Consider the following 22,432-nt stretch of genomic DNA (forward strand, 5'->3'; position numbering starts at 1 on the left):
GGCTGGTGTGCAGGCGGGGCGGGCAGGCGGCAGGCCAGGCTGCCGGGAGGGAAGGTGCAGTCGCGAGGGAGGAGGAGGAGGAGGAGGGGAGGCCGTGGGTGCGGGGGCGGGCGACGGGCTGCGGAGGAGGCTGCAGGGTCCCCTGGGCTGGCGTTTGCCCTGCGGTCCCTGAATGGGGCATTCTTCGGGGGCACCTGGATGGCGAGAGTGGAAATGGGCTCGTGTTCCTAAAGCGCGTGGGAGAGGAGCAGACAGCGGTGTAGACCGCACGCTCTTGGAAGATGCCAGAGCGCTGGTCAGGGGAGGTGTGCTGCGGTGGCGCGCCCCCGCCCCTCCCGCAGTAACGGTGCCCCCTGTCGCCAGGTGGACGGCGAGTACAGGTACCGCTGCGGCACTTGTGAGAAGACCTTCCGCATCGAGAGCGCCCTGGAATTCCACAACTGCAGGACAGGTGAGCAGACGCCGCGCCACGCGGGTTCTCCTGCGGCCGCGTGCACACCATGGCACGCTAGGACACACCAGCTCACGTCTGTCATCTCCCTCTATTCGACTAGCTTCTGAGCAGCTGTTCCTTATCCCGAAGGAGACACGGGTGGAAACTTCCCGTGTGAAGGGGAACGTACCTTCTGCCGTCCTCTTAGTCTTCCAGGGAAGCCGTGCCCCCCCATCCGAGGCTGTCGTGAAGCGGGGGGTGAGCAGGGGTGTGGGAGTGCTCTAGGACCACGGGAGAAGCACCTGCAGGAGGGGGTGACGGTTTAGGAGGAGCGCTCTGCCTCACTGATGGAAGGGCCCCCTTCGCTGTCCGCCCTGCGTAGACCAGTTTTGCTCTGTCCACCAGATGGAACCTCGCTCACTCGTGTGCTTGCACAGGCCTGTGGCCGACGGGGCCTCCGTGGGCCCGGGCGAGCGTGTCAGGCCCCGTCCGGCTGAGGTCCCGCTCCCCCCAGCAGGGAGCAGATGCCGTGGTGGGTGGGGGAGGGTCGGGGAATCCTAGCACGCCCAGAGAGGCCGGGCCCAGTGGCCGTGGGCTTGGAGACCTACCAGGTTGGCCCTTGGTTCCGAACTCCTGTCCTGTTGAGCCGTGTGTGTTGGTTCTTGCCCCCCGCCTCTCAGAGGCCCCTTAACCAGCATTCGCTAAGCCTCCGCTGCCCGTCCCCACGGTGGCTAGCACCTCCTCCCCGGCATCCGCTGGCTGCCCCTGTGTGTTCGGGCCTGGCGGCTCCTGTTTGCTCCACGGCTTGTCTTCTCACGGTGCCTTGGTCCCATCGCGGGGCTGCTCCATGTGGCAGGCGAGTCTCGTTTCTCCTGAGCTCCCTGCTTCGCAGCATCCGTGGCTATGGCATGAAGTGGTGGCCTCGGAAGCTTCCAGGTGAACTGGCAGGTGTCTGAGGTGCTGCACCCCTACATTCCGGGCTCTGCACCCCAAGAGCCCCCTCAAATCTGGGGGAGATCCCCCGCCGTTTCCACTGGTGCAGGGTCTGTCTGCCGCGCTGGCTGTGTGTGGCCAGAGTCGGGACGGCGCCCCGGGTGGCCGCCTGCGGTTCTGCAGGAGTGCCCGTGCCGTGCCGTGCCGTGCCCGGGCCCTCGGCTGCTGGGGGTGCTAGACTCCGCGAGTCCTCTTTTATCTCAGCTTCTCTGGACGCAAGTGAAGCAGAAAGTAATAAAAGAAGTCAGAGCAGCTACTTGTGCCCATCGGCTTATGGTCCTGTTAAACCAGGCGTGTATTTCTTTTCATCACATAGAAATAACACAGCCGCAGTGAATTAATTTCCAAGGTTAGAAGTTTCAGATGGAAAACAAACAATAAACCCGGAAACTGAGGTCTTTTGTGTAATATATTATTTGCATCTTCTTATACTTTTCCACAGCATTCACGTTAAGGGAATGTGTCTTCCGTAGACCTTTAAACCAAGATTTCTGCGACGCAGGGAGAAGCTTTTTGAGATGTGTAGACTGATGGGTTCTGCTCAAGCGTTTGCTGAGCGGGACCTGTCCTGGTAGCTCATCTGAGCGGTCCTCGTGGTGTCCTTGACCATCGAGGCAGAGCTAGAGACGAGCACAGGCTCATGCCCAAGCCCTCGAGCAAAGCATGGTCCGTCAGCCTCCCGTGCAGCCCGGCTCCCCCAGAAACCCACCACCCCTCTCCCGGTGTCCCTGCACCTCCACTGGGTCCCGAGTAACAGGCGTTTGCTCTTAGTTGCTGCATTTTATGGAAACGTAAATGTAGACTCTGAGGGCAGGAGGATTGTTGGTGGCAGGTTACCGTTGGGACCAGGCGCCTGTCTGGCTTCCTGAGCTGGTGACGTGCATGTGCGGCGTCAGGGAAGGCCACCTGTGCTGTGGCAGACTGGTCCAGGACAGCGGAGCCCTCGGGAGCGGCGGGAAGTGGGTTCTCTGCCTGCACCACTGGCACTCGTGACAGAGAAGGCTGGAGCCCAAGGACGGCACTGCGCCTTCCACCGCTCTTAGGCCCCAGGATGCGGGCCACCTGCCCGGGAGGGAGGCTCACCCGTGCGCGTTAGTGCAGCCCGGGATTGGTGGGAGTGGGGGTGGGGTGTGAGTGTGGGGTGTGTGTGTGTGGGGGGGGAGTGTGGGGTGTGTGAGTGTGAGGTGTGTGTGCGAGAGTGTGGGGGGGAGTGTGGGGTGTGTGTGAGTGTGGGGTGAGTGTGGGGTGGGGGGTGTGCAAGAGTGTGGGGTGTGTGTGCGAGTGTGGGGGGTGGGAGTGTGGGGTGTGTGTGCGAGTGGGGGGTGTGAGTGTGGGGTGTGAGTGTGGGGGTGTGGGGGTATGTGAGAGTATGTGGGGTGTGTGTGTGAGTGTGGAGTGTGTGTGTGAGGGTGTGGGGGGTGTGGGGGGTGTGTGAGGGTGGGGTGTGTGTGAGGGTGGGGGTGTGTGGGGGGCGTGAGTGTGGGGTGTGAGTGTGGGGGCGTGGGGGTATGTGAGAGTATGTGGGGTGTGTGTGTGAGTGTGGAGTGTGTGTGTGAGGGTGTGGGGGGTGTGAGTGTGGTGTGTGAGTGTGGGGTGTGTGTGAGGGTGGGGGTGTGTGGGGGGGGTGAGGGTGGGGGGTGTGAGCGTGGGGGGTGTGTGTGAGGCTGTGGGAGGTGTGAGGGTGCGGGGTACGTGTCTGTTACAGAGGGACTTGGAAGAAGACAGCTCTGCGAACGGTGGGAGAACCTGGGCATCTGTGTGTGGGCCGGGACAGGTGGCAGAGAAGGGACAGGTGGCAGGTGGGGACGGAGCCCAGGGCAGCGGGGGAAGGACACAGCTTCCTCTGAGACCAGGGGTCGGGGCTGCAGTCAGGTTGGGTGCAGGGTGAGGGCCCAGACCGGTGGTAGTTGAGGCAGGGGTGAGGCAGGGGAGCCAGCGTTTGCCTCCCCCGGCGAGGACCAGCTGGCTCGGCCCCGGCACGCCACGCTGCGGTCCCGTGCCGGTCGGGGGCGGCCCCCTCCCCCCTGCCGCAGCTCTGCCTCCCCGCCCCTGCCGGGCCTCGCCGCCGCTCCCACGGCCAGGATGCCGATCCTGTCTTCAGTGCCGTTTACCTAAAAGTCGCTGTGTGTCTGCTTGCTCTCTGGACAGATGACAAGACGTTCCAATGTGAGATGTGTTTCAGATTCTTCTCCACCAACAGTAACCTTTCCAAGCACAAGAAGAAGCACGGGGACAAGAAGTTTGCTTGCGAGGTCTGCAACAAAATGTTCTACCGCAAGGACGTCATGCTCGACCACCAGAGGAGGCACCTGGAAGGTGAGCGCGGCCACCCTGGGTGCGAGCTCCCGGAGCGGGTCAGCGGGGCCGGGGGGCGGGGCCCGCGCAGGTGGTGGCGGGGCCTCAGGATGCGGTCTGGGGACGCCACCGTCCGATGGAGTTCGACTCAGGCACAGAGAGGTACCGGCCGGGCTTAACAGCGTCTTAGCGGGAACACCTGCAAACATCCCGAATGTTCCACGGTGGGGAAGAGTTAAGAAAACCGGACTCTTTATGGGATCGAAGGCTATCCAGTCCTTAAAAGTGTTTTTCCTGAGTCTTTTACTATCTTGAGAAAATGCTTTTGATATGACAGAAAGTAGGGAAAGAAACAGCATATGAAATTGGGCTTGGGGTATGCTCTCAGCCTCATGCAAGCAGCAGAATGTTCTGGGCAGACGCTGTGGGCGGGGCCATAAGTAATTTCTCCCTCATTCCTCACGCTGTCTGCGGCCCGGATGGCCCATGCCGTCCGCAGCAGGGGTGCCGGGGAGCTTCCTGTCCACGTGGGAGGACGACGGGGGCCAGTGGGCTTAGCGCGGGCTGGGATGAGGGTGCAGCACGATGAGGGGCTGAAGTAGGATGGAAATGGGGGCGTGGCCGTGCAGGGCCAACAGGAGTCCCCAGTGGGAAGGCACCTGGGCCTCTTGTGTGTGCTGAGCGCCCCCGCCCGGACTTTCTTAAAGGAGCAGCTCACACAGACCCTCTTTAAACGGGCATTTTCCTTGTGATCATCCTGATTATTCCCCTAAAAGCCACTTCTCCCTTGCTGACCAGCCCTCAGTAAGTGGCACTTACTGACCAGAGCACCTTTTTTTATAAAAGTTTGAAAAGAATCATTTGATAAAGAATTACAGATGAAGCACAAGCTTGTTGAAAAAGAAAGCAGAGTTGCATGTGAAGTGTAACTGAGGCACCCACATGTGCATATACACACATCATCAGCCTTTTCCAAATAAGACGAGTCCTGTCCTGTGTGAGTTTTGCAGCCCACTTTTCTGCCCAGCTGCTGTTCACGTGGCTTCAGGAAATCCACCACTTTTTTTCCCTGTGACCCATTGGGTGGTGCACTCGGGCCTCTCCAGCTACACCTGGTGCCCAGATGGCCCTGGGCAAGCCCCTGTGCCTCAGTCTCCCCCCCTAGGCTGGTGGATGGCCGAGCCAGCCCCTGCTGGTAGAGCCCCAAGCCCCATGTACCCGCTGCCGACGGTCCTGCCAGAATCAGTGTCTCCTGACGGGCAGGCACCTGGGCTGCGTTTGACAACTTGATTTCACCACGTTTTACAGCCGACACACGAGTCAGATCGTTTTCTGCGGGAACGAACTGACGTGTCCCATGGTTTTCCCCTTTACGTTGGAGCACATTCTCCATGACCGCTTCAGCTCTGGTGTGCTTTGTGCCGCTGCAAGCCTTTGGAGAATGATGTACTTTCATGTCCCGTTGGCTGGGCGTTCTTAAGTCCGGCCCTGCATCCACTCCGTGAGATGCAGGAATGTTCCAGAACAGGTCAGCTGTGGGGAAAGGGACTGAGAGTGAATTTATCTTTTATTGAAAGATTCCCTGTCTCCTGCAAACTTCTAAAAATCCGATTTGATCCCGGTTATGAACAGTTAGGTTTTAAAACCAGAAGGAGTTCATTGTCACTTGATTTTTCTCCCTGATCCTGATTGACCGATTTAATTTACAAGGACGAGTATTGGTATCTTTTTTAACAAAAAATGTCATCCCCAAGAATCCTACAAGAATCCTACCTTTGCCTTGAGCCCGTGGATTGAATGAAACTCCCTTCTTCAGCGTTAGCTCAGTGTAGCTCTCCGACGCTGTAAAACCCCAAAGCCCCGCTGCCCATGTATTTTCCAGGCTCCAGAGGCACGGACTGTGTCCTGTTCCCCGTGGGCACGCACGGCCGCTCTTTCCCCAGAGCCGTAGGAGCAGAGGCTCGCGCAGCTGCGTCCCGTGCTGGGGGCGCCACTCACGCACGCATGGTGCTGCCCAGGCAGCCAGGCTGGCTGAGCGGCGGGTGCCCGGCACACGCCTGCCCCGGTGTACTCACTCTCTCGCTTGGGGGGCGGCCATTCCAGGAGTGCGGCGGGTCAAGAGAGAAGACCTGGACACCGGCGGCGAGAACCTGGTCCGCTATAAGAAGGAGCCCTCAGGATGCCCCGTGTGTGGCAAGGTAAGGCGCCGCGCTCCTTTCTGGAATCCGACCTGGGAGCCCCACCCTGCCCTGCAGTAACGCTCAGAGCTCTCCCCACGGAGCGTCAAGGGAGGGGTCTCTTAGGGAGAAAACAGATGCTCGGGTCATCGGGAGCGCCAGTGTCCACTCGTGTCGTGCCCCTGTCATTGTCCTCCCGTGCTGTTGAGACGCGTCTCCCGTGAACGAGCTGAGAAGTGCTTTCTCCTCCACTGCTGGTTTTCCCTTTGCCGCGATTTCCCCCCGAGCCCCTCCCGGTGCTCGCCGTCTCCTCCGTAGCGTCCCTGACACGTGTCCTTGTGGTGGAGGACCAGAGTGCAGTGTGCCCAGGAGGTGGGGAGTCCCGGGCCTTCACCTTGTCCCATCAGAGCTGGCCCCTGCACTTCGGTGAGGGACAGCGCTGACCCGCCCCTGGCCATGGGCGCTCTGGGGCTCTTGGCTGCTTCCAGTGACTTCTTGTCTTTACCCTGTCTGCCTTGAGAAGACGGGTGTTGGCTGACACCTGCTGCCCCTGCCCCTCCCCAGGAGGCATGCCTCCCCTACCTGGCCAGTCGTCCTCCCACCCAGCACCCCAGAGCAGTGGTCACAGGGTGGTTGGCCCCAAGTCCCCTGAAAATCTGGAAGAGAGATGTCCCATAAAAACACCAGCCTCCCATTCCTCGTGAGTCCTTTCCCTTCATTCATCTCTCGTGTTCTTCTCGTGGAGCACGTGGGGTCGGGCAGGCTGGAGGAGACCTGCTCTCTGGGTTATGTGGCCTTGGGACTGGCCATCCAGACGGACGCTGTCAGATCAGTGGGGCCCTGCAGGTGGTCTCTGTTGCTGTCTCGTCCCCGGAGCTCCGTGCCAGAGGGCACAGGGCCCCAGCATCCCAGCCCGGCTCTAGCAGATGAGTATGGGGCCACGCATGAGCCTCCACGCCCGTCGCACTAGACCAGCAACAGGAGATGGGGGAGTGGGCGTGAATTGTGCCTGAAACCCGGTGCCCAGACTAAGGGTGGCACTCTCCTTTGGTACCGACTCTCAGAAGATCGCAGCCATTTCTGTGATATACTGGCTTCTTGAAACGCCCCATCCTAGTGAAATATTTAAGTGAGCGAATAAAATGGAGCCGGATCCCACTGGTAGTGGACACGAGAGGACAGCTGCTTCTCTGGGATAACGTAGGCTCATATTTAGATGATCGCTGGCTCACATTTCGCTCATGACTCTGGCCCCGAGGTGGGCACCGGGCAGGCGTCTGGTGTTTCTCTGCCTGGTACGGTTTGTCAGGTCCTGCCCCTCTGCCCGTAGGTGTTCTCCTGCAGAAGCAATATGAACAAGCACCTGCTGACCCATGGCGACAAGAAGTACACCTGCGAGATCTGCGGCCGCAAGTTCTTCCGTGTGGACGTGCTCAGGGATCACATCCACGTCCACTTCAAGGTGCCACCCAGCGCCGCCCTTGCCCAGGGAGCTCACGTGGAGGCATGGCAGGCCCTCGCACTCAGCACCCTAAAACACTTGTCCGCTTGGCCACATTGCGCCTCTTCCGATGGGCTCTTGTGACCCTCTGCCGCATCTCGGGCCCCAGCTGCAGGGCTCACATGACAGTTCTTCCATTCCGGGTGCTTCCTGGCGAGGATAGTGAGGAGGTGGGAGCGGGGTGGGTGGGCAGCGAGGATTCGGGGTCATTGTTAAGGGCAGAAGGGCCGATCCAGGGAGCAAAGGAGGAAATCGTAGGTGATGCCAAGGCCAGATGAAGATGGTGAGCACGCGCCCTGGAGATGCCCGTCCACCCACCCGCGGCACAGTGTCTGTCCCTAGTAGTTCCGGCCCTGGGTGCGGGTTGGAGTTTTGCTGGGCAGGTGGGAATCAAAGGCAGGGGGGCGAGGCAGGAGTGTGGGAGGCCCCCCAGTGCAGGGGCTGAGCCACATGGACGAAGCTGGGGGGGAGGAAGGGCCCAAGAGCATCCGGGAGCCTCAGCCGGGGTTGGAGGGACTTAGACCTCAGTCTGCCGCCGCCGGAGCCACGGAAATTGGGGCCCGGAGACCTGCCACGGAAGGACGGTTTCCTGAGGATTAAATTAGACTCAGCGGAGGCAAAGGGCCTGGCCGGTGTGAGCGCCGTGGCGGCATGGCGCCCGTCAGGTGCTGGTCCTCGGGCAGCTGGCCCTTCTTGAGTAAGAAACGGAACAGTAGGCTTGTGAAAACGTCCCCTCTGCTCCAGGAGGGATAGGGGAGAGACAGGATAGTGAACTTTCCAGAGGACACCTGTCCACCCTCCTCAGAGTCCTAGGTTTCGTTTAAGAAGGAAGCTTGGCCAGCTGCGGTGCGCCATCCTGGCGGCCTCCACTGGGAAGTGGGCAGCGGCAAGGACGGTGGGCCACAGGTCCGCTGCGGCCGTCGGGGGGAGCAGCTGGGACGGGGAGCCAAGTCCCCCACAAGCAAGGCCTCCTCTGCTCCGCACCTGGCCACGGACCCACTGCAGGGCCCCCTCTCAGCTGCTCACCTGGGGCTTCTCCAGCCCGTGACGTGACTAGTGAAGTGTTTCTCGTGGTCTTTTTCAGAGAAGTAAGCGGAACTTTAGGGCGATCCTTGCCAGGCTACATGGAAAGAGGCCTTAGAGACGACCAATCCCATCCCAGGGGGTAGACGCCACCATCACGGTCGGGGACACTAGTGTTCCCAAGTCCAGGCAGCCCCAGGCCAGGCTGCACCCCAGGGATGCAGGGCAGAGGCTTGGTCAGCTTGGCTGCCCCGGGCCGGGCAGAACCGTGTGAATGCAGGCAGGAGCCTGGCGGGCTTCCCGCCGGGATGTGGGGTGCACGCAGGGGCCCGGGGATCCCCAGGGGAGGCAGCAAGCAGGACCCGGGTGGGACTTGCGTGCGGTCTGCCTTCTCCGCGTGGGGCAGTCGTTACTGCTGGGGCGCGACTAAGCCGTCAACGCCGCGGCCACCCTGTGCCGCAGGACATCGCGCTGATGGACGACCACCAGAGGGAGGAGTTTATCGGCAAGATCGGCATCTCCTCGGAAGAGAACGACGACAACTCAGACACGAGCGCAGACTCGGAGCCTCACAAGTACAGCTGCAAACGGTGCCAGGTATGCGCCCGCGCCCCGCTGTCGTCCCGCAGACGGGCCTGGGGGCGGCTCCGCGGGGTGGTGGGGGTGGTTCTCCGCCCGACCGCGGTCTCAGACTGGGGGCTGGCGTGCACGCGGCCGAGGGGCCGACCGGTCAGGGGAGCCGTGCCACACGTTTGCAGCGGCTGGCCGGGTGAGCGCTGGTCCCCGCGTGAGGCTTCAGTGCTCGGGACAAGGGAGCTCGCTCCGGGCGGGTTTGTGTTGTGCTTGAGTGTTGGCAGCCGTGCGCCCATCAGGGCCGGTGGGCGGGGGTGAGAGAGCGGAGGTCAGGTGGGTGGGGAGCAGGAGGGGCCCAGGGGCAGGCTGGTCTGGAGGGCAGATCGGCAGGCATCCGCCTCTGCACCCCCCCCACTCTGCACTTTTGAGGCGTCCCTTTCTGTCCGGCCGGGGCGCCTCCATGCGCGGCGGGGCCGTCCTGCTGGACGACGGGAGGCCGGGTGCCGGGCGTGAACGCTGTGCCCGTTGGCAGCTCACCTTCGGCCGGGGGAAGGAGTACCTGAAGCACATCATGGAGGTGCACAAGGAGAAGGGCTACGGGTGTAGCATCTGCAACCGGCGCTTCGCCCTGAAGGCCACCTACCACGCGCACATGGTCATCCACCGCGAGAACCTGCCGGACCCCAACGTGCAGAAGTGAGGAGGCCTCCCGGGGCTGGGGGCTCCGGGGTCGGGCCTGATGCCACGGGGGGCGCGTTCCCTGTGGGGAGGCAGGTGCTCTGACGGGTGAGTCCGTCTCCTCGGGGAGCCCCGCGGCCGGGTCTAGAGGGAAGCATGCTCCCCTCGTTCATCCTGTCCGTCGTCGGTCCTGTCTCCCTCACCCTCCTGGCCTCACAGCACAAGTCGGCCGCATCACAGAATAACGGTGTGATTCTCGGTCTGGCTGCAAAACCACCAGAAGCCCCTTTTCCCCACCATAGTTAGGCTCCAGGGATGCCAGCCCCGCATCTGCTGGAGCCCGCAGTCGGTGCTGGGTTCAAGAGCGGCGAGGGGGCCGTCCCCGGTAGAGGCTGGAGTAGCGGCTCGGGCTGCCTGACACAGGGCCACTGGGCAGCCCCGACAATGAAGTGTACTGTCTCAGTTCCGGAGGCCGGGGCCCCTAGGTCGAGGGGTTGGCGGGGCTGGTTCCTTCCGGAGGGAGCAGCTGTTCTGGGCCTCCCTCCTTGGCGGGTAGACGCTGCTTACCCCGTGTCCTCACATGGTCTTCCATCTGTGCACGTCCGTGTCCTAATTTCTCCTCCTCATAAGGACACTCGTCATACTACCCTACCCACCCGATGACCTTGTGTCTCTCCTAACGACCTCTGTAAAGACCCTGTTTGCACACGCGGTCAGAGCGTCAGGACGGCAGCCTGTGGACTTTGAGGGGCACGGTTCAGCCCTATTGGAAGTTAAAACCCTCGTGTGTCCACCTAGCCGCTCTCTTGCCTCCACTTTAAGGAGGAAAGGCTCGGGGTGCGTGTACCCTGTTGTGGCCAGGCCCGCCTGAGGCTCCCGTCCGCCCACAGGTACATCCACCCGTGCGAGATCTGCGGCCGCATCTTCAACAGCATCGGGAACTTGGAGCGGCACAAACTCATCCACACAGGTAGCGCCCTGCCACGGGGACCGGGACGGGACCGGGTGTCCCCGTGCTCCCTGCTCCGGCAGTCACACGCTCCTCCTCCATGCCTTTCTCTGGCTTCTCCCATCCTTGGGCCCTTGCCACCGCTTCCGTCCCCAGCACGGCCCCCTGCCCCGTGGCCCCGGGTCCTGGGGACCTTCCCACTGCCGAGGAGCCGGCGGTAAGCTCCTGTGGAGGCCGGGGGCGCGCTGGTGCAGCGTGCCATGTACCTGCTGCCACGCTTCTCCGTCACTGCTCTTGTGCTGGGACCGCGGACGTGGACCTGCGGGTTGACGTTCTGACGTGCTTGCTCAGGTGTGAAGAGCCACGCCTGCGAGCAGTGTGGGAAGTCCTTCGCCCGGAAGGATATGCTGAAGGAGCACATGCGCGTGCACGACAACATCCGGGAGTACCTGTGTGCCGAGTGCGGGAAAGGTGCGGGGGCGCAGGGCTGGGTGGGCATGTGGCCCGGTGGGCATGGGGCCAGGCAGGCGCGGGAAAGGTACAGGGGCACAGGGCCAGGCGGGCACGGGGCGGGGCGGGCGCAGGAAAGGTATGGGGGTGTGCGGCCCGTTGGGCACAGGGCTCGGTGGGTACGGGCTATCACCTGCAGGCACAAAGCTGGATGGGCACAGGGCTGGGTGGGCGCAGGAAAGGTATTGGGGCTCAGGGCTGGGTGGGCGCAGGAAATGTATGGGGGCACAGGGCTGGGTGAGCGTGGGGCAGGCGCGGGACGGGCACGGGAAAGGCGTGGGGGCACAGGGCTGGGTGGGCGCAGGAAAGGTATGGGGGCACAGGGCTGGGTGGGCGTGGGGCGGGCGCAGGAAAGGCATGGGGGCACAGGGCTGGGTGAGCGTGGGGCGGGCGCGGGACGGGCACAGGAAAGGCATGGGGGCACAGGGCTGGGTGGGCGCAGGAAAGGCATGGGGGCACAGGGCTGGGTGGGCATGGGGCGGGCGCGGGAAAGGTACGGGGGCACATGGGCATGGGGCTGGGCAGGCGTGGGGCCGTGCGGATACGGGAAAGGTACAGGGGCACAGGGCCAGACAGGCACGGGCTGTCACCTGCGGGCGCAGCGGACACATGGGAGCCGGGGAGCGCCTGCCAGGCCGCTGAGGGGGAGCCCAGACTTGACTCACTTGTGTCACAGAGAAACAAGATGCAAGGGCAAGTGTTTAAATGAGAGGTTAGGGGGAAAATAGGGTGGTCTGCAAGGCAGAGGACGTGATGAGTTCAAGGCACAAATAAATCGTTTTTAAAGTGGGGAAGCAGCCCAGCCAAGGGTTGTCTGCAGCACCAGACAATTCTAAGAACCGCTGTGTGTTCTGCACACACATGCAGAATCCCTGGCTCTTACCGCCTGCTGACTGGAACCAGGGACGCGTTAAACGGTGGTTTATTGTGACCAGTGATGACCATGGCCTTCATGGTAGGCAGGTGAAATTAGTTGAATAATAATAAACCTCTTAACAAAATATTTCACATCCGTAAGTAAAATGAGGAGGAAAAAAAAGTCATCTCAGTGGTAAATTTTTAACCCATTTCTGTTTAAACAAAACGAAACTGTGTAGAAGAGGGGGAGCACGGAGCTTCTCGGGCTGTCACCAGGGCAGCAGGACCGTCCCCATGCAGACACAGGGCACATCAGGGCTGTCGGCTTTGCCGTTAGATCTTTTTTAAAACTGTGTATTTTTATGAAGTCTTTGTTTTTCCTTTACTTGGTTTTTTAAATTAAACAAAGAGTGAAGACAATACCAATGTCTCATCGTGCCACTCATTGGATAGCCCGTTAGCACACGTAAAATAAGATGACATGTAAAAGCCTGGAAGAGTGACCCACAGGGAAAGCAAAACGTGACCCTTTCCCCTCCCCCGCCCTCGACCCCCGTCTGTCTCCCCAGAGGTGACGGTTTCTTGTCCGTCCCCCGAGTCTCTTTGTGCAAAGACAGCGTGCAGACTCCTTCACTGGAAAAGTAATGCAGGCGCCTAACCAAAAACAAATCTTTTTTTCTCACGGTAACGCAAGGTGGCACGCAAGGTAAAGTTGTCGCTTCTGCCTCAGACCTGTTACACTCTTCAAAAGAACCACTCTCACCATTCTGTAGGAACATTCTAGAGGTTTCTGTGCTTGTCTTAGTGATGTCCTGGCTCTCCCAGCCCCTTCCCCACTTGCGGGAGGGGATGGTGTTGAGCAGCACAGAGATGGGGAGGGTCAGAGGTAGACCTGGTAGGGATGTCCCCCCCCCCGCCCCGGGGGGTCAGACAGAAGCCATACCTGGGTTCCCTGGCAGGGCAGGGGCAGGTGCCCACGGAGGGCACTGATGTCAGAACCACGTCGTACAATTTATGTAGCTGGTCACATTAGAAGTATGTTTAATATTTAGCTTCGTGATTTTTTCCATGAATTCTGAATTGTTTCATAAATGCTGGTGTTAGTACTTGGGCTAACACGTTATTTCACACACACTAAATTATTGGTGTGGTCATTTTGCTTTCAGATTACAGTCATTATCACGTACAAGCAAATGCTTGTGTTTATCTGGGTTTTTTATTTTCCCGTATTTTGCTTTTTATGTACTTGGAAATTCATCTTAGAGAGTTTTCATGTCAGAATAGGTAAAATTGCCTTAATTTAGCTCTCAAAACCGTGATAGGGTTCTATCCTGCAGAGTCCTGTAACCAGACCCTTTTACTTCTGTATTGAGGGCTTTTTCGTGTGTGGTCTTTTCATTACAAGCAATGTTGCAGGAAACACCCTCGCGTACTGTTACTTCACATTTTTTCCTAGACATTCTAGGCCTGACTGGGATTTACTCAGGGGCGAAACTGTTCGGAGTGACGTGAGTCCCGGCCCCAGCAGCAGTTTCGGTGAGGAGCAGGATGGGGCAGGATACCCAGGAAAATACCTTGTTCAGAATCACTCGGCGCGCCGTGAAGTACCTGGGACAGGCCCTGGGGAGGCAGTGTGTGGCCTGCATGAGGAAAGCCACCGTGCATTTAAAGATGTAAAGAGGGCCGGCCCCGGTCCAGGCTTGGGAATTCTACTCGTTAAAAAAACCAGTCGCTGGCCCAGAGTAAATTGCAAATGTGATGCAGAGTGAATCCAAGTCCCAACAGAGAGAGGCTTAAAATTTCCACTGTGTGGCAGTCCTGTGTATTGTAAAGCTGTTCTCAGATCTTTCTTTAAAATGGAAAGAGAAGCATAGTTTGTCACCAACACGGGCTGCGATGGGGGCTCAGAATGGGGAGGTGAACTTTGTTGTGCCTTTCCTTCTGTGCATTTTCTTTTTATGACCATGCGTCATTTTGTGACATAGAATCCGTTCATTTTAGATGCATGTGGGAGAGGAGTGCTGGTGTGAGACAAGACAACAGGGACTGGTTCTCTTCCATGCATCTCCTCTGCCATGGTCCCAACAGGGCCAGAGCAAAGATGCCACTGTGCCCGGCTCAGCCTGGGGGCGGCCGGTGCTGGTGAAGGGAAGGAGGCAGGCAGACTCGTGGACTTGGGGTGGGAGTGTACATCGGTACAGTTGGGGTGGGCTGTTGGGCGCTGTTAGCTGCAGTTAGAAATGTGGCTTATTTTTGGTACAAAGATCTATTTGCAGCTTAAACATAACGTAGCCCGGTTTGTGAGAGAGAACAGCGTGACACCCTGAGCGACTCCTTCCGTTGGCCTCAGGGCCCTTGCACTGGCTCTTCCCTTCACCAGGAATGCCGTTTTCCCAAGTAGCTCTCGGCCCCTCCCACACTCCTTCCGGATCACTGTTTAGATGCATCCTCTGAGGGGACCCCCTTCCATCCCACAGGATAAGCCAGCTTCTGGGCCACTTCCATTCCTTCCATTCCTGTCCCTGCTTTATCCTGCTTCTCTTCATCCCTTCCCACATGGCGCTTGCCCTTTGTTTGGCCCCCTCCCTGTGTAGCTTGGCGCACAGCCCAGCCTCTGGCAGCTGGAGCAGACTGGTCCCATGGCAGGCGCTGGCGTGCGGGTGTCTGTTAAGGGACAGCTACCAGCTGGGAGTGGTACTTCGTGCTGAGAGCAGCCTGGTGGTAGGTTTGTACCAGCCGGGCCAGATGTGGAGGCGAGTATCAAATGGCAGCACAGACAGAGGGGACTGCACTGGGGAGGGGCCGTTCTGCGTGACCGAACGCGCTCAGCAGTGTCCCCGGGTGCCCGTGTGACCTGGCAGGGCTGCTGAGCGCCATCCTCGGGGCTGACCTCTGATCACCGGTAGCTTTTTCACTGAGTGTGTGGGATTTTTTTGATCAAAAAGTTAAAAATAATTTTTTAAGGGGAAAACACTCTTCTGAAGTCAGCACTGGGCCCACCCGTGTCTTCCCATCCTGTAGCCTTGGAAGCCTTTTCTGGTGGCCGGTCACTTCAGAGACTTCTGCTCCTTCTGCTGGCTCAGGCAGGGCTGTTCTCATGGCTTCTCACAGCATAGCCAGGCCCAGGATTTCATGCAGCCCTGGGGTTCATGCAGGCCTAGTTCAGCCAGGCCTGGGGTTTATGCAGGCCTAGGGTTCATGCAGGCCCAGTTCAGCCAGGCCTGGGGTTCATGCAGGCCTAGTTCAGCCAGGCCTGGGCTTCATGCAGCCCTGGGGTTCATGCAGGCCTAGTTCAGCCAGGCCTGGGCTTCATGCAAGCTTAGTTCAGCCAGGTCTGGGTTCCTGCAGGCTTGGGGTTGAGCCAGGCCCAGGTTCATGCAGGCCTGGGGATCAAGTAGGCCTGTTTCAACCAGGCCCAGGGTTCCTGCAGGCCAGGTTCAGCCAGGCCTGGGGTTCATGCAGCCCTGGGGTTCATGCAGGCTCAGCGTTCCTGCAGGCCTGAGTTCGGCCAGGCCTGGGTTTAGTAGGGGCCAGAGCTGGCTGAGACCCTCCTCCACATTCACCAGGATGGGGAGTTTTCCAGGTAACCTGGTGGGGACTCTGTTCAGCACTACAGTTCTTTGGTTGCTGTTACCGAGGGCAGTACTAGCCGTGGTCTGTGTCTGCCCCGCTCCGGAGCCCCTCCAGGAGGTCACTTTCTGTGTGGTTCTGAGTTAGCTGTCCACTATCTCTTGGCTGGTTCAGTTTGTGGCCTGCAGGATGGGACCCATTCTGCTTTGTGTGTGTGAGCCACCACCCACCTGCTCTTCAGTGCCCCTCGCCCACCCCGCGACCCCATTAGCCCTTCCCACGCAGCATTGCCCACCTCGTGGGCCTCCTGTACTGGGACCCCCCCCTGCCGCTGACCCCCGGCCCGTATCGGGACCCCCGCCGCTGACTCACACTCTGTACAGGGACCCCCCCACCGCTGACCCCCACCCCATACCGGGACCCCTGTCGCTGACCCCCGCCCCATACCAGGGTCGTCCCTTCTCCACTGGCCCAAGTTCGTGAGGTTGTAGTTTATTTCACGTCCTTTAGCAAAGGTACATTTCCTTAAAGGCAGATTGGAGGTCCACGCCTGCGCCTCGCAGCACCCAGCATCCGGAGGACTTACTCCTCACCTCAGTGTGCCCGCCGTCTGGAGCCCCAGCAGCTCAGGCAGGTGGCCCCCTCTCAGCAGATGACTCGGCTCTGTGTCACAGTGGTCACATCCGCCCCTGTTGCTCCGAGCACTGACCCTCAGGTCTGGGCAGGCCCCTGACAAGGTGAGCTGTCTAGACATGGACAGTAAACCCCTAAGAGCCTCTGAGGGCATAAGTGCCCATCTTGCCACTGGTGGAGGGGGCTCTCTAGGAGATTCACCCCCACGCCCTGACCCCCCCCGTTCTCTTGTTCTGCACCCACCAAGACCTGTGCCTGCCCGAGCGTCCAGGTCACGGCCCCTGTGGGGGGTTGAGGCACCGGGTGGGGGGGCTGTGGGTACTGTGGGGGGGTGATCTAGGTATGGGGGTGCTGTGGGTACTGTGGGGGAGTGTCCTGGCCCAGGGTGGGGGATCAGGCACTGTTGCAGGTCTGGGTCGTGGGCACTTTGGGGTGTTAGGGTACAGGCACTGTGGAGGGTCCAGGATGCAGGCACTGTGGTGGGTGTCCTTGGGTCCAGGCACCATGGGGGTTCCTGGATGCAGGTATTGTGGGTGTATTGGGGTGCAAGCACTGTGGAGGGTCCTGGGTGCAGGCGCCATTGGGGTATTGGGGTGTAGGCACTTCAGAGGGTCCTGGATGCAGGACGTATTGGGGTACGGGTACCATGGAGTATTGGGGTGCAGGCACCATGGAGGTGTGTGGGGTGCTGGCACCGTGGGGTGTTGGGGTGTGGGCACCATGGGGGTGTGCGGGGCACGGGCACCGTGGGGGTGTGTGGGGCATGGGCACCGTGGGGGTGTGTGGGGCGCATGGGCACCGTGGGGATATCGGGGCACGGGCACCATGGGGTATTGGGACATGGGCACCGTGGGGGTGTGCGGGGCGCGGGCACCGGGGGGGTGTGCGGGGCGCGGGCACCGGGGGGTGTGCGGGGCGGGGGCACCGTGGGCGTGTGCGGGGGGGGGCACCGGGGGGGTGTGTGGGGCGCGGGCACCGTGGGGGTGTGCGGGGCGCGGGCACCGGGGGGTGTGCGGGGCGGGGGCACCATGGGCGTGTGCGGGGGGGGGCACCGTGGGGGGTGTGCGGGGCGGGGGCACCGTGGGGGTGTGAGGGGCGGGGGCACCGGGGGGGTGTGTGGGGCGGGGGCACCGGGGGGTGTGCGGGGCGGGGGCACAGGGTGGCGGGCGGGCTGGCTCACGTGCGTTGTCGGCAGGCATGAAGACCAAGCACGCGCTGCGTCACCACATGAAGCTGCACAAGGGCATCAAGGAGTACGAGTGCAAGGAGTGCCACCGCAAGTTCGCGCAGAAGGTCAACATGCTCAAGCACTTCAAGCGGCACACGGGTGAGCCGGCGGCACAGGAAGCCGGGGGACGGGCGGGGACAGAGCTGCCTGTGGCTTCCCGCTTCCTGTCGCTTGGCTCTCGGGAGCCGCCTCTGTCAGAGACCGTCCCCTCCCTGCGAGCACCCGTCCCCGCGTCGCCGCCCACGCACGCAGGAGCCCAGGTCCCCGCTCGGCTCACCACCGAGGCACCTGCTGAGCTCCCCCAGGTCTGCAGGGCCCGTGCCTTGCACCCAGCCGCGTGCCCGAGCGTGTGCCCACGAACTGATCACCCGAGAGCCGGCTGTCCGTCGCGGCTTTGTCTGGGGCAGGAGACGCTGGAACGTCTTACGTGTCTGTGTGTCCGCGGAAAACAGCGCACCCGCTAAAAGTGATGATGTGTGTTAATTTACAGAGAAGTTTGTGATGCAGCAGGGAAAAAACAGCCTCTGTAGCAACAGCTATGAACTTTCTCATAAAAGACGCGTGTGTGGATAAACGCGTGTGAGAGTGAGAACCAGGGGACGCGGGAACTGAGGGGAGGTTACCCCTGCTGACCGGCTGTGTCTGTGTGAAACTTCTTTCCTGTGGTTCCCTGTGTCCCCACCCCCCATAACTGGGTTTTGAGAGCTGCACCACGTGGTCCAGCTTCCTGCGCGCCCACCTCCCTCGCTGTCCCCCCCCCCGGTCCCCTCTGCGTGCCGGTGCCCCGTCACTGGCTGACCACGGGTGTCTTCCTGGGGAAGCTCTTCCAAGACTCACGCCGCCTTTTCTGGGAAGCGTCCTCACTCCCCAGGACTGGGTCCTGAGCCACCTCCCGTCCCACTCCGCACTCCACAGCCACACAGGCCGCTGGGGTGTGGTCACCTCTGTCCCTGCCTGTCCCTCCACGAGCCACGGTGAGCCCAGGGCCCCGTGCACGTGGGGCTTCACACACGCTCCCAGGACCGAGCGCCGTGGGCCTCTGAAGTCACTCCTCGTTTCCATTTCTGGGGAAACCCTTGTTTATGAGGCATGCTGGGGGTCCTCTTCTTGTCTGTACGGGGGGGTGCTCCACGCGTGCTTGCCAGGCCACAGGCGAGTGGGATGACCCCCCCCCCCCAGACTGAGAGACGGAGGAGCTCTGGGCAGCTGCAGAAATGCAGGTGCCGGGCGGGGCTGACCACACCGGTTCTGCCCGTGCGCAGTGGACGGAGGGCCCGGGGCCCGTGGCCTCGCCAGTGCCACCGCGGGAGGCGCTCGCCAAGCCGCCCGATGCTCCGGTTGCGTGTGGGAGCCAGCGCTTGCTCTCTGGGGTCCCCTGGCCATTCCCTTCCCTGTGGCTTCTGCACACACGGAGACCCTCGGCCGAGGGAGCCCCTGAGGTTAGCGCACCCTCTCCTGCAGGGATTAAAGATTTCATGTGTGAGCTGTGCGGGAAGACCTTCAGCGAGAGGAACACGATGGAGACCCACAAGCTCATCCACACAGGTAAGCGGGGCGCCGGGCGAGGCGCTCGGCCCCCTCCGCAGTCCCTGGCGCGGCAGCCCGCGTGTGCAGGGGTGGGACAGCTGTCCCTCTGCTCCGCGGTGCGGGCTTCTTCAGGGCATTTGTCTGCCCTGCCTCCACGGGTGGCCCCTTGCCCCTTAAAAATCAGCCCACCAGGACTTTCAAACGTCCACTCCCGAATTTTCAAATGCTGGAGCAGCGTCACGCTCTGTGAGGGAGAGGCCGCCGTCCTGCTCATCTCGCCCGCTCGTCCCCACCCCGCCTGACTGGGCAGACGGCCCTCGCAGCGCGGCCCGAGGGCGAAGCTCCCGCTCGCCTGTCCTGTGGGCCACGGGATGGCCCCGCTCGTGACCTGTGCTTGTGTCTTCCTCCCCGTGTGTGCGGGAAGTGGGCAAGCAGTGGACGTGCTCCGTGTGCGACAAGAAGTACGTCACCGAGTACATGCTGCAGAAGCACGTGCAGCTCACCCACGACAAGGTGGAGGCCCAGAGCTGTCAGCTGTGCGGGACCAAGGTGTCCACCAGGGCCTCCATGAGCAGGCACATCCGGCGCAAGCACCCGGAGGTGAGCCTGGGGCGCACGCGCGGCCCCTCCCTGCCCCCGCCCCCCCTGCCTCGGAGCTGAGCCTGGGGCGGGCACGTGCGGCCCCTCCCTGCCCCCGCCCCCCCTGCCTCGGAGGTGAGCCTGGGGCGGGCACGTGCGGCCCCTCCCTCCCCCCCCCCCCCCCCCCCCCGCCTCGGAGGTGAGCCTGGGGCGCACGCGCGGCCCCTCCCTGCCCCTCCCCCCGCCCCGGAGCTGAGCCTGGGGCGGGCACGTGCGGCCCCTCCCTGCCCCCCCCCCCCGCCCCGGAGGTGAGCCTGGGGCGGGCACGTGCGGCCCCTCCCTGCCCCCCCCCCCCCCCCCCCCCCCGCCTCGGAGGTGAGCCTGGGGCGCACGCGCGGCCCCTCCCTGCCCCTCCCCCCGCCCCGGAGCTGAGCCTGGGGCGGGCACGTGCGGCCCCTCCCTGCCCCCCCACCCCCCACCCCCCCCACCCCCCGCCCCGGAGCTGAGCCTGGGGCAGGCACGTGCGGCCCCTCCCTGCCCCCCGCCCCGCCGCTCGGAGACCCGACCGCACTGGCTCGTGGACCCCTCTCTGCAGACCCAGGCTTCCTAGAAGCGGGGCCGGGCGGTACATTCCCCCTGCCCCTGGGAGGCGACGAGCAAATGAATGAGCGAGTGAATGAATGAATGAATGAAGAGCTTCAAACGTATTTTTTGCTGAAGTTACAGGTTCTCACTGGAATTACAGCAAGACAGAAGCACAGCCCTGGTCCCTTCCCTCCGTCCTTCCCATTGGGGTGGATGACCCGGGGCGCAGAACGGGGGCCTCCCAGTGCCGTGGGGGCCGAGGCTGGTCTGAGCCCCCGGGGGAGCAGTTGCCCAGGGGCAGGCCGACCCTGCCCGCCTGGGCGTGTGTTCCAGAGGAAGGTCCGGGGCATTAAATAATTCACGTACTTTAAAGAGAGGCAAAGTGAAAAACACAAGTAGAAAAACACGCGGGTCCGTAGCTATCAGATCGCTTTGGGGGCAGAAGTCACGGACAAAAGCATCCCTTGGTCTGCCTGGCAGAGAGTACCCCACTCGGGACCCTGTAGTCCCGGCGGGTGAGTAGAGGAAGCCCAGACGCAGGTGTCGGCCTTCCTGTTGGCAGCCGATCTGAGCTGCTGGGAGGAAGGGTGACAGCCGTTCGAGGAGGAGACTCGAGCAACCCAGCGTGCACACACGTGCAGAGGAAACATACAAGGTTAAAACCCAAAAAAAGCCTTCAGCCTCGCCGACGCCCGGAAACGCGAGTGCCAACCAAGGATGCCACCCGTCGTCTGGTGGATCGGACTGACGGTGCTGGCCGGCTGGGGGCGGCGCGCTGGTCCCTGACGTCCTCCTGGGGGCAGCGCGGCCGTGTTGGGCCCCTCCCTGCAGCAGGAGCAGTGTGGCTACGGCGTAGCGTGTGCTCGGGGTGTGAGACACACGTGTGAGTGGCGGTGGGAGCGCGTCCTACACGCTGCACGTGCGCATGCGACGCTCCCCGCTGTGGAGTAAGTGGTCGCGCAGGGAACAAGACAGCGTCGTGTGGTGGCCGGTGTTGAAATGACCCGCGCCGAGCCGCCAGCCAGGCCTCCCACTGTGTCGGCTGGCCGCGACACCGGGGCTCGGGGCCCAGGGCAGGCGCTGCAGGCCCCGTGTGCGGAGTCTGCAGTTTGTGCGAGTTCTCTGTCGCTGTTTAAGCTTCGGTAGTTACCGGTATTCACGAGGAGCGTGTAAGCCGGGCCCTGCAGCCCGGATGCGTGATACGCGTGGCTGGGTGCAGAGAGGGGCCTCGGCCGGCACAGAGGTGCTCAGCGAGCGCGTCTGTCCAGCGAGTCCTGTCAGCAGGGTCGGAGAGCACTCCCTAAGGGGTTGATCACTCTGCAAGGTGAGCTTCCTGTGCCTGCTGCTCAAGTGGGGGCGGCGTGCGCTGCGAGCCCCCTGAGCATGCCCGCAGCGGGCAGAACAGGCGTGCTGGCAGGGGAGGGCTCGCGGACGAAGGGCAGAGGACGCGCGGCCGTGGCCCTCCTCCGCTCTTGTTTCCCCAGGCTCCGGCCTCTTCTCCTGGGGCCGTTCCTTTGGATCCTTTCACCCTCGTTTCATTCTGTGTTGTTCAGACACACACGTAGGAAGCCGCCGCTGGTGGTGAGCCCGGGGGAGCCAGCCGTAGAGGACGCGTCTCACCCTCCCGGACCTGACGGTCGGGGGTGGGAGACGGGGGAGAATAGGAGGTAGATGAGAGCTGAGAGTAGTTACGAGGAACACATGACGTGTCACAGAGGTGACCCCGGGCAGCTGAGAAGGTGGCGGTGGGGGGCGGGGAGGGATACCTGGGCGGGCTCTGCCGCGGTTGCTCACGAGGCCTGGCTGTGTGAGTGTGCGTGTGGCCGGGAGGGGGCAGGGATGGAGGTGGTGGTGCCGCTTGTGTTTATTGTGGCATTGGTGATCCTGGTTGTGCTGGTAGGCTTGCCGATGGTTGTCACGGTGACGATGCGGGGGTGCTGGTGGTTACGGTTGTCGTGGTGATGATGGAGGTGGAAGTGAGGTGCTGGTGACGGGGTGAGATCACATCAGTGGCGCCTGGCCACTTTCACTCCGCGTCCTTTGCGAGCATCACAGCGTAGGTCCCGAGCTGAGCCGGGTCGGGAACCCGGGGTGCCCATGAGCGATAACAAGAGTCAGTTGCCGGCGCAGCATCCTGGGCTCATCACCTGTGCTCACCCACAGGTCCTGGCCGTGCGGATTGATGACCTGGACCACCTCCCAGAGACCACCACCATCGATGCCTCCTCCATTGGCATCGTCCAGGTACGCACCGAGCAGGCCCATGGCCTGGGGCAGGGAGGCTCGGACAGGTGTTGTGCGGAGCTGGAAGCAGAATTCC

At 62.0% G+C, this 22,432-nt stretch overlaps 1 protein-coding gene across 2 annotated transcripts in view; it reads left to right on the top strand.

Annotated features, from left to right (window-relative positions):
* The window catches only part of PRDM15 (PR/SET domain 15), a 65,860-nt gene that overhangs the window by 37,638 nt on the left and 5,790 nt on the right, over nt 1-22,432 (top strand). For both annotated transcript variants that reach the window (XM_036097267.2, XM_036097269.2), the window contains 12 exons: nt 364-451; nt 3,575-3,742; nt 5,825-5,919; nt 7,229-7,360; nt 8,885-9,019; nt 9,528-9,691; nt 10,564-10,643; nt 10,974-11,093; nt 17,389-17,520; nt 18,883-18,966; nt 19,373-19,548; nt 22,276-22,356. In XM_036097267.2, the coding sequence (XP_035953160.2) occupies nt 364-451; nt 3,575-3,742; nt 5,825-5,919; nt 7,229-7,360; nt 8,885-9,019; nt 9,528-9,691; nt 10,564-10,643; nt 10,974-11,093; nt 17,389-17,520; nt 18,883-18,966; nt 19,373-19,548; nt 22,276-22,356 (1,455 nt within the window). The remainder of the gene's footprint in view (nt 1-363; nt 452-3,574; nt 3,743-5,824; nt 5,920-7,228; nt 7,361-8,884; nt 9,020-9,527; nt 9,692-10,563; nt 10,644-10,973; nt 11,094-17,388; nt 17,521-18,882; nt 18,967-19,372; nt 19,549-22,275; nt 22,357-22,432) is intronic.

Source organism: Halichoerus grypus, chromosome 1 (assembly GCF_964656455.1).
Source record: "Halichoerus grypus chromosome 1, mHalGry1.hap1.1, whole genome shotgun sequence".
NCBI lineage: Eukaryota > Metazoa > Chordata > Mammalia > Carnivora > Phocidae > Halichoerus > Halichoerus grypus.